This window comes from Microcaecilia unicolor, chromosome 4 (genome assembly GCF_901765095.1).
Source record: "Microcaecilia unicolor chromosome 4, aMicUni1.1, whole genome shotgun sequence".
Classification (NCBI taxonomy): Eukaryota; Metazoa; Chordata; class Amphibia; order Gymnophiona; family Siphonopidae; genus Microcaecilia; species Microcaecilia unicolor.
Window position 1 is genome coordinate 22,811,221 of NC_044034.1, and position 18,121 is coordinate 22,829,341.

The 18,121-nt window shown below is 43.5% G+C and overlaps 1 protein-coding gene across 1 annotated transcript; it reads right to left on the reverse strand.

Annotated features, from left to right (window-relative positions):
• Positions 1–1,587: 1,587 nt before the first annotated feature.
• Positions 1,588–14,463, reverse strand: LOC115468378 (P2Y purinoceptor 2-like). The gene is made up of 2 exons (XM_030200030.1): positions 14,411–14,463; positions 1,588–3,090 (listed from the first exon to the last, which is right to left on the reverse strand). The coding sequence occupies exon 2, from the start codon at positions 3,085–3,087 to the stop codon at positions 2,023–2,025; it is 1,065 nt and encodes a 354-aa protein (XP_030055890.1). The 5' UTR covers positions 3,088–3,090; positions 14,411–14,463; the 3' UTR covers positions 1,588–2,022.
• Positions 14,464–18,121: the final 3,658 nt, after the last annotated feature.

An 18,121-nucleotide genomic window follows, 5' to 3' on the forward strand; every position in this document is an offset into this window, starting at 1 on the left:
AATAAAATAGATACTATTGGAGATTCTACATGGAATGTTGCTACTATTGGAGATTCTACATGGAATGTTGCTATTCCACTAGCAACATTCCATGTAGAAGGCTGCGCAGGCTTCTGTTTCTGTGCATGCCGCTGGGGGGGTGTCTGCTCCGCTGGTTCCCTGCTCCCTCTGCCTCGGAACAGGTTACTTCTGACGCAGCTCCCAGCGGCGTGCACTCGGGGCACACCGGCCCTCCCGCCCCCCCCCCCCTTCCTATGCCACTAGGTAAGAATGTGTGCTGAGGGGGGGTGTTGATGCGCTGAGGGGGGGGGGGTCATGCTGCACCCAAGGGGGGTGTGCACAGTGGTGAACCGCCCCGGGTGGCAGCCGCCCTTGCTACGGCACTGCTGTTTAGTGACCAGTGAGCTCGCATTGGACTTATCGCAGCTTAGTAAAAGGAGCCAATAGCATACAGGGTTTGTTATTTACATGTGTATCTTTGCACCACATATTGAACCAGGTAACCTCATATGGCCATGTTGATCAACCCAGTTTGCAAAGTGAACTTGTGCATTTACCTTTTCTCTGTGCTTATATGTGTTACTACTACTACTTATCATTTCTAAAGTACTACTAGACGTATGCAGCGCTGTACACTTGAACATGAAGAGACAGTCCCTGCTCGACAGAGCTTACAATCTAATTAGGACAGACAAACAGGACAAACAAGAGATAAGGGAATATTAAAGTGAGGATGATAAAATAAGGGTTCTGAACAAGTGAATCAGGGCTAGGAGTTAAAAGCAGCATCAAAAAGGTGGGCTTTTAGCTTAGATTTGAAGACGGCCAGAGATAGAGCTTGACGTACCGGCTCAGGAAGTCTATTCCAGGCATATGGTGCAGCAAGATAAAAGGAACGGAGTCTGGAGTTAGCAGTGGAGGAGAAGGGTGCAGATAAGAGAGATTTACCCAGTGAACGGAGTTCCCAGGGAGGAATGTAGGGAGAGATGAGAGTGGAGAGGTACTGAGGAGCTACAGAGTGAATGCACTTATAGGTCAATAAGAGGAGTTTGAACTGTATGCGGAAACGGATAGGAAGCCAGTGAAGTGACTTGAGGAGAGAGCTAATATGAGCATAACGACACTAGCGGAATATTAGCCATGCAGCCGAATTTTGAACAGATTGAAGAGGAGAGAGATGGCTAAGTGGGAGACCTGTGAGAAGCAAGTTGCAATAGTCTAAGCGAGAGGTGATAAGAGCAGGGCTTTTTTTGAGGGGGTACTGAGTACCGGAACCTTTTCCATTGTCTGCTAAAATTGACCCATGGTCCCCAAATTTTAATGAAAGAGCTCAGACTCTACACACCAATTCTGCCTTGTCATAGATTCTGTGACTGGTTGCAGGGGGCATAGGTATTGTGGGGTGGGTTCCTCAGTGATTAACCCACCCTTGAAGGGTGGCCAGGCATTTGAGTACCGGCACCTTTTTTGCTAGAAAAACACACTGGATAAGAGTGTGGATGAGGGTTCTGGTAGTGTGCTCAGGAAGGAAAGGGCGAATTTTGGTGATATTATAGAGAAAGAAATGACAGGTTTTAGCAGTCTGCTGAATATGTGCAGAGAATGAGAGGGAGGAGTCGAAGATGACCCCAAGGTTACAAGCTGATGAGACAGGGAGGAAGAGAGTGTTAGCCACAGAAATACAGAATGGTAGACATGTAGAACAGCAGTGTACTTGCACTTCAATATGGTGTCACAATGTGCATTTAAGTATCATGACTGAACTTCAGTAAACTTGTACCATTAACCATCTCAGACAAAAAGGGATGAGGATCAGAATATAGGAGCTAGATAATTAGTACATAATAGTGGACTTGAAGCAAAAGTCCAAGGGCAGCTACCCTAGTCAACAATACAGTGACCACAGAGACATAGGGTTATCCACAGGCTCGAGAACCAAAATCCTTTTCTCTTTGCATGCTGAGAGTCAACACACTGTGCAACCGAAAGCTGGAGATGAGCAACTGGAAGGGGTCTTTCCTCTCACATGATAGTTATGACTGATTGTCTCTTGTTCTCTTGCCCAGCTCCCATCTTTACAGGTGGAGCAAAACAATTTCTAATGTGTTTGTCCTTTTTCCTAGCTGGGAGCCTCCTCCGAAAGGCTTGCCCCACCAAAAAGTACAAAATAGGGTCCAGGCAACAGTTAGCACTGGCCAAGGGCCGAGTTACTTTATAGGCAATGTTCATGGCATTTAGAGTGTCACAGTTAAAGTCATGTTTCCGAAAGTAATAATACAGAGTGCGGTTGACATGGAAAGGTAAGAAGCAGATAATGAAAACAACAACAACAATGATAATCATTTTAATGGACTTTTGTTTGGATTTGGAAGGCGTTGAGGTTGCTGAACTTGGCCGCATCAGAGTCCGAGCCATTAAACTGTAGCAAATGATGATGACCGTGAAGGGGACACAAAACAGCAAAGCCAGGCAGACCGAACTGTAGTCGACAAATTGGACAAACAGTTCCGGGCTGGTGGTGTCATGGCAGATGATGCAATCACCATTCATGCTGGTCCTGGTAAAGTAGAGCAGTGGGGACTGAAACCCGATTACGGTGATCCAGACAATGACAGATACAATCCTTGCACAGCGGACATGTCCCCAGCGCAGCAACTGAATGGGGTAGTAGACACCCAGGAAGCGGTGAATACTGATACTCAGGAGGAAGAATATACTGCAGTAGAGGTTGGTGTAGAACAGGAAACGAACCATTTTGCACAAGGCCACGCCGAAGGGCCAGTGGTTTTCCTTGGAGTAGTAATGTATCAACAATGGAAGGGACACAACGTACAAAGTATCTGATAGTGCCAAATTGAACATGTATGTGGTGGAGGCTTTCCACGGTTTAATCTTGAAGATAAACAGATAGAGAGATAGGACATTGAGGGTCAGTCCAACACAAAACACAATGCCGTAGGACACAGGAAGAAGAATGTACTTGAAATCTTCATTAAACATGCACTTGTACAGTCTCCCACCATCACTGGAGTTTGTTATGTTCGGTATCAGTCCGGCCCATGGGGTTGTTGTCGGGAAGTTCGCCATTCTCTTTAAAAGAGTAGGAAAAAAAATACTATTAATTTTACATAAAGAAAATAACAGACAACGTACTGAACATCGTGGGGAGTAATTTTATAAAGTCATTTAGGAGGCAATTCTATAACTGGGAACCTCTATTTAGGCAGTGCGAGGCTGTGTGGTTGGGCCTATTCTAAAACAGAACCAAGGTGCCTGGGACCCATTATAGAATGCTAGTGTAACCCAGTATCGACACGCCTAACATGAAGGTGCCCGCACTTATGCCAGTCATAGAGCCAGGGTAAATGCGGGCATTTAAATACAGCACATGTAAGTGGAAGCCCCCATCTATGATGCAACCATGCTGCTCCCCATAGTTTATTAAAAATTTGCTTTCGAAGGTTGCCCTTCTTCGTCAGATCGGAAATAAGCAAATGTGCTAGCTGACAGTGTATATAAGTGAAAACATTCAAGCATTACTATGACGGTCTGACAGGGTGGGAGGATGGGGGTGGGTCGGAGGTATGCATGGGGACATCAAAGCATATCATTGATATTCTAACAGGATGGGTGTGGATAGGTGAGGGGTGGGTCGGATGGGGGTGGGTCGGAGGTATGCATGGGGACATCAAAGCATATCATTGATATTCTAACAGGATGGGTGTGGATAGGTGAGGGGTGGGGTGATCAACAGAGACATACAGCTTTATGGTTTATAATGGGCTAGGAACCCCAGATCCTTGTTAAGTCCTTTCTGTTGGGTGTTAAAATATTCAATCATTCTGACTTCAAAGGTCTTACGTTCTTGTATGGTTTTAAAGTTAGCTTTCAGGATTCTCACTGTGAAATCACTGGTACAGTGTCCTGGTTCTGTGAAGTGCTGTCCCACCGGGGTGGGGGCCCTACTGGCTGTATTGTTCATGTGATGTCTATGTAAATTGAATCTTGTCTTAAGCATGTGGCCTGTTTCTCCAATATAGCATCCTTCGTTACATTTTTTACACTGAATGACATTTACCACAATGATATAAGTTATGTCCAATAAAAAAGGTATCATCTTATTTTCTTTTCCATGTTTTATTTTGTTTGATTTCTATTGATAACCTTAAGAGTGGACTAACACGGCTACCACACTCCTCTACTTAAAAATTTGCTAAACCTCTCTAACTGACAAACAGATCTAAGCAGTGTACAGGCTATAAAAAGAAAGGAAAATAGCTCCATTTTTCAAGAGAAAAGGGACAGATACATTAAAACAAAAGATAACAACAACAAAAAAGGGACATAAAAGAACAAAGCAAACTTCTTGCCAGCTCTATCATTCTGAACTGCCAAGTTTTCAACTCTGATTTAAAGTTCTTAAGTTTGAGAATACTGCAGACATGTAATGGTAAACCATTCCAGATGTAAGGTGCCCGAAAGAAAAAAAAAAGCACAACGTTTAGTCAACTCGCAGTGCGCAAGTCTTGGTCCTGGAAGGACGAGACGGTCATTCAAGGATCTTAAGATTCAAGTGGGAGTATAGGGAATTGTAAGATTGACTTAAGTACTCTGGGTAGCCAAAGCAGTGAACTTTGAAGGTCAAAATTGCTATTTTGTATTTAACCCTTTGTTCTACAGGTAACCAATGGTATTGTTTCAATAGAGGTGTAATACGATCTGTTCAATGCGCACAGCAAAGTAGCCTAATAGCTGTAATTTCTCTAGAGAGGAATGTGGTAACCCCGTTTGCAAATATGTGCTATGTAAGTTAGGCAGGTATGTGCAAAATAATGCTTAGGCAGGATGTTTGAATTTACACACGTATATGTCATTATTCTAAACATTTATGCACTGTAATGTGCATGAATTTTATTTTTATTTCTTAGAATTTATAAACCACCTTTCTGAAAAAAAAAAAAATTCACCCAAGGCGGTGTACAGCAAGAATAAGTTGATCATAGGCAACAAACAACTTCCAGCAGTAAAAGTATTCAAATATTCGAAATCACGTGATGCAGAGAGAGGATAGAGACATTCATCTTTCTCTCTTTTGCAGTATTAACTCTGAAATTTCCTTGTGCAGTGGGACGCACAGTTATTCAATTGTGCCCCAAAACCTCATGAACAAATCTGTGTGACTTTTAGGAGGAGAAATGACTGGAAAAAGGCAGCGAGCTTACTATAAAATAATGAGTGGAGTTGAACGGGTAGATGTGAAGCGTCTGTTCACGCTTTCCAAAAATACTAGGACTAGGGGGCATGCGATGAAGCTACAATGTAGTAAATTTAAAACGAATCAGAGAAAACTTTTCTTCACTCAACATTTGGTTAAACTCTGGAATTCGTTGCCAGAGAATGTGGTAAAGGCGGTTAGCTTAGCGGAATTTAAAAAAGGTTTGGACGGCTTCCTAAAGGAAAAGTCCATAGACCGTTATTAAATGGACTTGGGGAAAATCCACTATTTCTGGGATAAGCAGTGTAAAATGTTTTGTACTTTTTTGGAATCTTGCCAGGTATTTGTGATCTGGATTGGCCACTGTTGGAAACAGGATGCTGGGCTCGATGGACCTTTGGTCTTTCCCAGTATGTCAACAACAGTTGCACCAGATTACTACCGCAGTGGGTCAGGCAATGGAGCCTAAACGTACTCAGCTCTCCGACCAGCTATCCAGTATGGAGACGTTGGTAGTAGATCTCACACACAGAACAGGGGAGTTAGAACAGCGGTTGTGCACATTGCAGGATGCAGCCCTGAAAACAGACGGAGCACTCGCCAGCCTGTAAAAAAACTGTGGGAACAATCTGAAAAACTTGATGGCTATAAAACAGAGCCCGCCGAAACAACCTCCGGATCGTTGGACTGCCTGAAACAAGAGCAGGGAGAACATTAATTACAGAAATGAAGCGCTGGCTATCGTCAGCGTTCGCACTATCAAACAGCGTGGGTCCACTGTGTCTTGAAAGAACACATCAAAGTCGGGCATGTGAAGGAAGGGAAATGGAGGCCTCATAAGTACATAACTAATGCCACACTGGGAAAAGACCAAGGGTCCATCGAGCCCAGCATCCTGTCCACGACAGCGGCCAATCCAGGCCAAGGGCGCCTGGCGAGCTTCCCAAACGTGCAAACATTCTATACATGTTATTCCTGGAATTGCGGATTTTTCTCAAGTCCATTTAGTAGTGGTTTATGGACTTGTCCTTTAGGAAACTAACCCCTTTTTAAACTCTGCCAAGCTAACCGCCTTCACCATGTTCTCCGGCAACAAATTCCAGTGTTTAATTATGTGTTGCGCATAAGGAGGAGATTTTGTCTGGGGCTACCGATAGAAATGGGACACCCTACAATATGCTGGCAAGCCAATCAAGATATTTCAGGGCTATTCGGTGACCCTGCAGAAGGGCCACAGTCAGTTTCAACCATTGTGTGCTTCCTTAGCAGACAAAACGTAAGATTACATACTGTAAGTACATAAGTATTGCTACATATATATACAGTATGTGTGTGTTCTGTACTCCAGGAAGAGTGAATGTTTAGATTCTGAAGTTGTTAATCTCTTTTATGTACCTTGAATGAAAATGTTTTGTGCCGTTCCAGAGCCTTTCTAGGCAACTGCCTAGTTTGCCCTAATTTGTATAAGCAATACATTGATAGCTTTCTTATTTGGGACCATTATCTGAGTGCAAACTTTCTCAATTTATTGTTTTGTATTAACTGCAGAAATTTTTGTTTTCTTTACTGTTTCAGCAACAAGAGGGATGCTTCTAAATACTATATACAGTGAAACCTCGTTTTTTGTCAATAATCTGTCCGAAAACAATCGGCGAAATCCGAAACCGATGAAAACCGAGGCAATTAACGAGGACGCCCAAAATCGGGAGAAGGACTTCCGATACAAACTGGGAGATGGACGTCCTTCTTTTTCGACGAAATCCGAGGCAACCAACGAAAACCCGAGACAAATTTCTCGTCGAAAAAAATCAATGAAATCCGAAAACGATGAAAACAGACGTCAACAAAAACCGAGGTACTACTGTATATATAATTTAGATGCTGCAAGTAAACTTAGAAACATGACAGCAGGTGGGGGGAAGAGGGGGGGGAAGAGGGGTTGGTGGTTGGGAGGCTAGGATAGGGGAGGGCAGACTTACACGGTCTGTGCCCTGAAAAAGACAGGTACAAATTCAAGGTAAGGTATACACATATGAGTTTATCTTGGGCAGACTAGATGGACCATGCAGGTCTTTTTCTGCCGTCATCTACTATGTTACTATGACACATCCAGTCTGCCCATCCTCTGTAACCACTAATTCTTCCTGTTCCTAAGCGATCCCACATGTTTATCCCATGCCCTTTTAAATTCTGGAACAGTCCTCGACTCCACCACGTCCACCGGGAGGCCATTCCACGCCTCCACCACCCTTTCTGTGAAATAATACTTCCTTAGGTTACTCCTAAGCCTATTCCCTCTTAACTTTGTCATAATCCCCCTCATTCCAGAGCTCTCCTTCATTTGAAAAAGGCTCTCTTCCTGTACATAAATGCCCTTGAGATATTTAAACATTTCTGTCATGTCTCCTCTCTCCCTCCTCTCTTCCAGCTTATACATGTTGAGGTTCATAAGCCTGTCCCTATAATTTTTGCAATCAAGACCTCTTACTAATTTCGTAGCCGCCCTCTGGACCAACTCCATCCTGTTTATATCTTTCCATAGATGTGGTCTCCAGAACTGCACGCAGTACTCCAAATGAGGCCTCACCAGAGACTTATACAACGGCACTATCACCTCCTTTTTCCTGCTGCTCATGCCTCTCTTTATGCACCCAAGCATCCTTCTGGCTTTGGCCGTCGCTTTTTCTACCTGTTTGGAAGCTTTAAGGTCATCAGACACAATCACCCCCAAGTCCCGCTCTTCCTTCGTACCCTGAAGCACTACACCCCCTATACTGTACCATTCCCTCAGATTTTCGCGACCCAAGTGCATGACCCTGCATTTTTTGGGATTAAACCTTAGTTGCCAAATATCGGTCCATTCCTCTAGCTTCACTAGGTCCTTCCTCATGTCATTCACACCCTCCAGGGTGTCCACCCTGTTGCAGAGTTTAGTATCATCCGCAAAGAGACAAACCTTACCAGACAGCCCTTCCGCAATATCGCTCACAAAGACGTTAAAAAGAGCCGGCCCTAGGACCGATCCCTGCGGTACTCCACTGACTACCTCCTTTTCCTCAGAGCAAGCTCCATTTACCACCACCCTCTGTCTCCTACCATTCAACCAATTTTTTACCCAATCAGTTACACTAGGTCCCGCTCCGAGGGCACTCAATTTATTTATCAGGCGCCCGTGCGGAACCGTGTCAAAGGCTTTGCTGAAATCCAAGTGTACCACATCAAGCGCCCCTCCCTCATCCAACTGTTTGGTCACCCAGTCGAAGAAGACAGTCAGATTTGTCTGACACGACCTGCCACTAGCGAAGCCATGCTGCACATCTGGCATGTTAAACTTTTCTCCCACATTGTGTATCCTTTCTGATCCTTGTTTTGTATAACTGGAGAAACGGTGCACCTAACTGATTACTTGGTGCCCTAATTTCATTTGTTATGCAAGCTATTAATTAGCTTTCTTCGGACACGTTTAGAACTTTATTTCCCTCATTTCCACTTTTATATATAAAGGTAATCAATAGAAATAAAACAAAATAAAACATGGAAAAGAAAAGAAGATGATACCTTTTTTATTGGACACAACTTAATACATTTCTTGATTAGCTTTCGAAGGTTGCCCTTCTTCGTCAGATCGGAAATAAGCAAATGTTGGTAGATGACAGTATATATAAGTGAAACATCAAAGCATTTCAGTGGCAGTCTTAACAGGATGGGGGTGGATAGGTGAGAGACAGGGAGATATGCATGGAGACAGGAGGGTGACAAACAAAGCAGTATATTTTTATGGTTTATAATGGGCTAGAAACCCCAGATCTTTGTTGTCCTGTCTGGTGGGTGTCAAAATATTTAATCATTCTGACTTCAAAGGTCTTATGTTCCTGTATTGTTTTAAAGTTACCTTTCAGGATTCTTACTATGAAATCACTGGTACAGTGTTCTGGTTTTGTAAAGTGGCGCCCCACAGGACAGGAGTGGAATCCTGGCTGGCACTGGCATTTTTCATGTGATGTCTATGTAAATTAAATCTTGTCTTTAGCATCTGGCAAGTTTCTCCAATATAGCACCCTTTGTCACATTTTTTACACTGAATGATGTATATACCACATTGGAAGATGAACATGTAAAGGATTCCTTTATGTTGAATATTTTTCCTTTGTGAATGACTGTGGGGTCCTGTGAAATGTGAAATTAAGAAAAATCATGAAAGATCTGCAGCCTCTACTCCAGGAGGATGAATTACTGAAAGAGATATTCCCATCCCCACCAGTGCTTGCCTTCTGACAGCCACCCAACTTAAAACACAAGCTAATTAGAAGTATGCTCCCAACTAGAGAGCTGCACGGGAACGTGGTTTGCGGGAAACCCGCAAAACCTGCAGGATTCCCGCAGGGACAGAAGCAGTTCTGCAGGGTTCCCATGGGGACGGAAGCAGTTCTGCGGGCTTCCCGCGGGGACAGAAGCAGTTCTGTGGGGTTCCCGTGGAAATGTAAGCTGCACCTGTACCAGCCTCTCATCTACCGAGTACTCAAAGTTCTTTGAGTGCTGTCTCCTCTTCCTCTTCTTTCTTGCTTTGACAGCACAAATGTGGAAAGTCTTTCATTAAGGAGGTGGTAGAGACACAAATGATGATGGAATTCAAAAAGGCATGGGATGAACACAAAGGATCTCCAATTAGAAAATGGAAGTTATATAAAACCTAACCTTAAATGGCTGCATGTGTGTGGATGTGTCAAGTGACACTTAGATGGCGACTCTGGCTTTGATGAACTAGGGCTGATACTGGGCAGACTTGTATGATCTGTGTCTCATACATGGCAATCTGGTTTAGGATGGGCTGGAAAGGGCTTAGACAGCAACGTCAGTGGCTGGAACATAAGGACAGTGCTGGACAGATTTTTACAGTCTGTGTCCCACAAATGAGAAGACAAATAGAGTGGTGGGCTTCAATGGCAACTCCAGCAGTTAGAACATAAGGGTAGGGCCAGATAGACTTCTATGGTCTACGCTCCAGAAACACGAAAGACTATAATCCAAGTATATAATATCACACTCGTTGATTTAATCATGAATTGATAATGAGTGTGACTATTGGGCAGACTGGATGGACGGTTCAGGTCTTTATGGAATGCACTACCCACAGACTTGAAAACAATCAACGAAACAACTATCTTTCAAAAATTGCTGAAAACATTCCTCTTCAACAAGGCCTACAATGAGCACCCACAACCTCATTAACTCACCTCACCAACCCTCTCAACTATGAAAGCTTACCTTATACAGCTATCCAATTCACTCCCTCCCTTCTTCCCTCTTCCCTTTCTTGATTGCTACACACTACTAACTGTATCTGATATCCTGTTATGACAATGTCAACAAATCTATGTAAGCCATATTGAGCCTGCAAATAGGTGGGGGAATGTGGGATACAAATACAATAAATAAATAAAATATTTGCTGTCACTTACTATGTTACAATTAATCCTCCTTGCTCCCAGGCTGATACACAGACCTCAGCTCTGACACAGGCATGAGCATCGGATGTCACCTGACCTTCTGGCACGTGCATGTGGTGACCTATCAGCACACAGTGCCAGTAAATCAGAGACACATTTTACATGTGCATACCAGAGTGTTCCAAGTTTCAACTTCAATTCCTTCCTTGCCTACAGTGCTGTGGCTCAAATCCAGAGAGAGACTGAGGGAGCTGACCGGAATGTTCTTTTATGTACCATTAAATTCTTACAGGGATGGGTTAAATTCTTGCAGGGATGGGTGGGGACGGGTTGGGATGGGTTAAATTTTTGTGGGGATAGATAAGATTCCAGTGGGGATGGGTGGGGACAGGTAAGATTCCAGCAGGGATGGGTCAGATTTCTGTCCCCGTGCAACTCTCTACTCCCAACACAGACTCAAAAAGAAGAGAATGGCACACATCCTTGCAATATATCCAGCTGCAAACTATGCCAAAACATTTCACAGGACCCCACGGTCATTCACAAAGGAAAAATATTCAACATAAAGGAATCCTTCACATGCTTATCTTCCAATGTGGTATACATCATTCAGTGTAAAAAATGTGACGAAGGGTACTATATTGGAGAAACAAGCCAGATGCTAAAGACAAGATTTAATTTACATAGACATCACATGAAAAATGCCAGTGACAGCCAGGATGTCACGCCTGTGGGGCGCCACTTTACAAAACCAGAACACTGTACCAGTGATTTCATAGTAAGAATCCTGAAAGGTAACTTTAAAACAATACAGGAACGTAAGACCTTTGAAGTCAGAATGATTAAATATTTTGACACCCACCAGACAGGACTTAACAAAGATCTGGGGTTTCTAGCCCATTATAAACCATAAAAATATACTGCTTTGTTTGTCACCCTCCTGTCTCCATGCATATCTCCCTGTCTCTCACCTATCCACCCCCATCCTGTTAGACTGCCACTGGAATACTTTAATGTTTCACTTATATATACTGTCATCTACCAACATTTGCTTATTTCCGATCTGACGAAGAAGGACAACCTTCGAAAGCTAATCAAGAAATGTATTATGTCCAGTAAAAAAGGTATCATCTTATTTTCTTTTCCATGTTTTATTTTGTTTTATTTCTATTGATTACCTTTAAAAGTGGACTAACATGGCTACCACACCACTTTTATATAGTAACATATAGTAAATGATGGCAGATAAAGACCTGTACGGTCCATCCAGTCTGCCCAACAAGATAAACTCATTTACATGGTATGTGATACTTTATATGTGTATCAGAGTTTGATTTGTCCTTGCCTTTCTCAGGGCACAGACTGTAGAAGTCTGTCCAGTACTGTTCTTGTACTAAGTTCTGAAGCTAACATCGAAGCCCCTTAAAATTTACACTCCAGCCCATCCCTATCTATTCAGTCACGATCAGGGCGTAGACAGTAGAAGTATGCCCAGCTCCCATTTTGTTTCCCCAATTACCGGCGTCTCTACACAGTCTCCGCTGAGATTCCATGGATCTATTCCTTCTGAACAGGATTCCTTTGTGTTTATCCCATGCATGTTTGAATTCCATTACCATTTTCACCTCCACCACCTCCCGTGGGAGGGCATTCCACATATCCACCACCCTCTCCATGAAAAAATACTTCCTGACATTAGTCCTGAGTCTGCCCCCCTTCAACCTCAATTCATGTCCTCTAGTTCTACCGCCTTCCCCTCTCCGTAAAAGGTTCGTTTGCGGATTAATACCTTTCAAATATTTGAATGTCTGTATCATATCACCCCTGTTTCTCCTTTCCTCCAAGGTATACATGTTCAGGTCATCAAGTCTCTCCTCGTACGGTTTGCAACTCAAATCCCATACCATTTTCGTAGCTTTTCTTTGCACCGCTTCCAGTCTTTTTACATCTTTAGCAAGATACAGCCTCCAAAACTGAACACAATACTCCAAATGGGGCCTCACCAATGACTTACAGAGGGGCATTAACACCTCCTTTCTTCTGCTGGTTATGCCCCTCTCTACGCAGCCTAGCATCCTTCTGGCCATGGCCATCGCCTTGTCGCATTGTTTCTTCACCTTTAGATCCTCCGACACCAACACCCCACGGTCTCTCTCCTGAGTCGAGCTTACTAATCTCTCCCCTCCTATCTGGTATCTCTCTTTTGGGTTTCCGCACCCCAAGTGCATCACTCTACACTTCTTGGCATTAAACCTTAACTGCCAGACCCTCGACCATTCTTCTAACGTTGGGAGATCCCTTCTCATCGTTTCTACTCCCTCCAGGGTATCCACTCTATTGGCTATTTTCGTGTCATCCGCAAAAAAGGCACACCTTTCCTTCCAACCCTTCAGCAATATCTCCCACAAATATATTAAACAGAATAGGCCCCAGCACCGACACCCTGAGGAACTCCACTGCTCACCTTCCTTTTCCTCCGAGCGGATTCCCCAGGATCAAAGTCCACTGCATTAACCACTAGGCTACTCCTCCACTTTAAGACAACTTAAGGATTAGACAACTTTAAGAAAGCAGCGCTGTTGCTAAATGTTCTGTAAAATCCAATCATAAACACATTTCTTAAGTAAGACAAACTTACCCTGCACTTTGGCATGAATTAATCTAAGTGAATATACAATTTATCAGCCAACCAACTCCTGGAAGTTGGGTGGATGGGTACATTTTTTATTTTGCTAATCTCTGATTTTGTTGTGATGGAGCTAAGAATGTTTTGGGCATTGGCTGTGAGATGAGGAACACAACAAATTTTGTATAGTGCTTTTGTTCCATAATTCTTTCATTTCCTGCAACATATGTGGAAGACAAAAATTCACAAATAACATCACAGAGAAAAAGTTATATAAAATGTTTTTACCCGACCCCTCCATTCAACCTGGCTAATATTACATAAGTACATACGCACTGCCACGCTGGGAAAAGACCAAAGGTCCATCAAGCCCAGCACTCCGTCTCTGACAGCGGCCAATTCAGGCCCCAAGAACCTGGCAAAAAACCCAAAATTTAATAACGATCAATGGACTTTTCCTTCAGGAATCTGTCCAGACCCCCTTTAAACTCAGCAAGGCCAGCTGCCATCACTACCTTCTCCGGCAATGAGTAAAGAAAAACTTTCTCCAATTTGTTTTAAACCTACCACATTCTAATTTCATCTTGGGTCCCCTGGTTCTATTACTGTTATAAAGCGTAAACAAACGCTTCACATCTGTCCCCTCTACCCCACTCATTATTTTGTAGACCTCAATCATATCATCCCTCAGCCGCCTTTTTTCCAGGCTAAAGAGTCCTAGCCTTCTTAACCTCTCCTCATAAGGTAGTCGTCCCATCCCTTTTATCATTTTCGTCGCCCTTCTCTGCACCTTCTCCAATTCCTTTATATCTTTTTTGAGATGAGGCGACCAGAACTGAACACAATACTCATATTATTTAGTGCAGAGCTATTTGCCTGGGATAAAAATGTGTCATTTCAAAATGACAGAAGACATAATATCCACAGATATTTTGCACTAAAGTTTACTCTACCTTTGCCCAGTCTCTTAATCTGGCCATTCCAAAGAAAATTAGAAGCGGACCAAAGTAGGAATGAGAGAGTGATATTTACATATCAAGTTTTAATTTAACATAATTAAACATAAACATAAGTACGAGCTAAGGAGCAGTGCTGACTAGTGATTTGAAGCCAATCACTTACCTGTGAGGCTAGGAAAGAATGTTTTATCGCTGCTGCGGGATTCAGGTGCACCTCATTTCGTTCACTCTCCCTGGATTACTACTGCAGAGTGCTTTTAAACCAGAAAGCTGAGTGTGTGCAGCCATGTAATTAAATACATAGTCACCCTGCTCTGAGCCTCATTTGGACTTTCACAAGGAAGCTTTATGAAAAGGAAAACAATCAATTAGGCCACCCTGAGCCCTGTTATTATCTTAAATTGCCTTTGGATTGGTAGCATGGAATATTACTACTCTGGAATCTTGTTACTCTTTGGGATTCCGGAATCTTGCTACTAAAAGCCTACCTGTTTGATGCTGCTTTTAATTCCTAACTTGTCACCTGCTCGTAACCTTTATCTTGTCTTCCTCTCTTCAATAATCCCTTTTCCCTATCCACCTTATAATTGAAAGAGAAAAACGCCTAGATTTCGACCCAAATCGGGAGATAGACGTTTATCTCACAAAAACGAATAAATCGGTATAATGGAAAGCCGATTTTGGACGTTTTCAACTGCACTCCATCGCGGAAGCGTACAAAGTTGATGGGGGTGTGTCGGAGGCGTGGCGAAGGTGGAACTGGGGCGTGGTTATCGGCCGAGGAGAGATGGGCGCCTTTCGCCGATAATGGACAAAAAGTGTGCGTTTGTAGCTAGAATTTAGGGCACTTTTCCTGGACCCTGTTTTTTCATGAATAAGGCCCCAAAAAGTGCCCTAAATGACCAGATTACCACCAGAGGGAATCGGGGATGACCTCCCCTGACTCCCCCAGTGGTCACTAACCCCCTCCCACCACAAAAAATGATGTTTCACAACTTTTTACTTTCACCCTCAAATGTCATACCCACCTCCCTGGCAGCAGTATGCAGGTCCCTGGAGCAGTTGTTAGGGGGTGCAGTGGACTTCAGGCAGGTGGACCCAGGCCCATCCCCCCCCTACCTGTTACAATTGTGCTGCTTAATGCTTAGTCGTCCAACCCCCCCAAACCCACTGTACCCACATGTAGGTGCCCCCCTTCACCCCTTAGGGCTATAGTAATGGTGTAGACTTGTGGGCAGTGGGATTTGAGGGGGATTTGGGGGGCTCAACACACAAGGGAAGGGTGCTATGCACCTGGGAGCTCGTTTACCTTTTTTTTTGTTTTTGTAAAAGTGCCCCCTAGGGTGCCCGGTTGGTGTCCTGGCATGTGAGGGGGACCAGTGCACTACGACTCCTGGCCCCTCCCACGAACAAATGCCTTGGATTTATTCGTTTTTGAGCTGGGCGCTTTCATTTTCCATTATCACTGAAAAACAAAAACGCCCAGCTCACAAATTGTCGAATAAAACATGGACGTCTATTTTTTTCCGAAAATACGGTTCGGTCCGCCCCTTCACGGACCCGTTCTCGGAGATAAACGCCCATGGAGATAGACATTTTCGTTCAATTATGCCCCTCCACGTGTCCTATCTGTCTGTCCTACCCTTATGTCTTATTTGTCCTGTCTGTCTGTCCTGATTTAGATTGTAAGCTCTTTTGAGCAGGGACTGTCTTTTCTTCATGTTAAATTGTGAAGCGCTGCGTACGACTGGTAGCGCTATAGAAATGATTTGTAGTAGTAGTAGTACTATTTGGGTTTCTGCGGATACAATGTTGCTACTTTTTGAGATTCTGTATGGAATTTTGTTACTCTTTAGGATTCCAGAATCTTGCTTGTTCTTTAGGGTTCTACATGGAATGTTGCCATTAATTGGGTTTCTGCCAGGTACTTGTGACCTGGATTGGCCACTGTTGGAAACAGGATACTGGGCTAGATGGACCATTGGTCTGCCCAGTATGGCTATTCTTATGTTCTTAGTAACCTGACACAGAACACTGTTCCATGAGGTCTTTCTTCCAGAAATCAAATTGTGACATGTTCTTCCAGAAATAAACTGGAAAGGAAGGAGGGGGCTTTCCTTCTTTTCCTCTTTGACTAACTACTGAAAGTTTTCTGTCTGCTGAATTAATGTGCTGGTATAAGGTTCAGGAACGGAATCTGCAACAGTGGTCCAGGAGGTGCTTGTCCATAATCCTTCGGGGAGTCCAGGGTGATCAGTGGTGGGGAGCAGGGCTTAAAACCTTTGGGGCATGTGGGACTCCTGGCATTGAATATCCGAGAATGTACACTGACGTATAAGAACATATTTGTTGTCATACTGGGACAGAACGAAGGTCCATCAAGCCCAGTTTCCTGTTTCCATCAGTGACCAATCCAGGTCACAAGTACCTGGCAAGATCTCAGACCAGTAAAACAGATTTTAATCTGCTTATCCTACAAATAAGCAGTGGATTTTCCCAAGTCCATCTTAATAATGGCTTATGGACTTTTAGGAAAGGATCCAAACCTTTTTTAAACCCTACAAGCTAATTGCTTTTACCACATTCTCTGGCAATGAATTCCAAAGTTTAATTACACATTAAGTGAAGAAATATTATTTTACGATTTGTTTTAAATTTACTACTTAGTAACTTTATTGCGTGCCCCCCAGTCCTAGCTTATTCCACGCCGGATTTTCAATTTTTCATCAAAGGTCTTTCTCAAGACTATTTTTCAACATCTGTTTGTACCAACGTTTATTGATCATTTGATGGTTTTACATATGTTTTATAAAGACTCCTGAAGCAGGCTTACTGCCAAAACATGGTGCTGTGTCGAGTCTTCACCAATAAATGTTTTACCACCATCTGAAGTCTCCTCATTTGTTCCTGGTCAGCTTGGTCCATTTCCCACTCCCTTCTTTTCGCTGTTTTCATGGTGGGATCTCAGTGTTCCTCTGCCTTGGCAGACCTTCACCTATCCCAAACCATAGCACAAATAGAGAGGGTAGAACAGCATACAACCAACGTATACAGACACAAAAAAAAAGCAACACTGGAGTACTTTATTAGCAGATGACCCGACACGGGCCGTGTTTCGGCGTCAGAAGACACCTGCCTCAGGGGTCAGAATGATTCTGCAATGTATAGATAATGTAGGTCAAGTGCCTCAACACATACGGCTTTTACTGGTTACCGGTGTACAGGAGGAGGCTTTTTGCTAGAGCCCGCTTTTTCGCGCTACGGCGAACATTTTAAGCGACAACACTTGTTGCTAAGGAGGCTAGGGCTTTTCAGCTTGGAGAAGAGACAGCTGAGGGGAGACGTGATAGAGGTATATAAAATAATGAGTGGAGTGGAAGAGGTGGATGTGAAGCGTCTGTTCACGCTTTCCAAAAATACTAGGACTAGGGGGCATGCGATGAAACTACAGTGTAGTAAATTTAAAACAAATCGGAGAAAACGTTTCTTCACCCAACACGTAATTAAACTCTGGAATTCGTTGCCGGAGAACATGGTGAAGGTGGTTAGCTTGGCAGAATTTAAAAAGGGGTTAGACGGTTTCCTAAAGGACAAGTCCATAAACCGCTACTAAATGGACTTGGGAAAAATCCACAATTCTGGGAATAACATGTATAGGATGTTTGTACGTTTGGGAAGCTTGCCAGGTGCCCTTGGCCTAGATTGGCCGCTGTGGTGGACAGGATGCTGGGCTCGATAGACCCTTGGTCTTTTCCCAGTGTGGCATTACTTATGTACTTATGTACTTATTCTGACCCTTGAGGCAGGGTCTTCTGCGCCGAAACACGGCCCGTGTCGGGTCATCTGCTAATAAAGTACTCCTGTTGTCCTAGTC

Bases quoted from the DNA above. Each gene is read 5' to 3' on its own strand.
- LOC115468378 (XM_030200030.1), bottom strand. From the start codon at position 3,087: ATGGCGAACTTCCCGACAACAACCCCATGGGCCGGACTGATACCGAAC.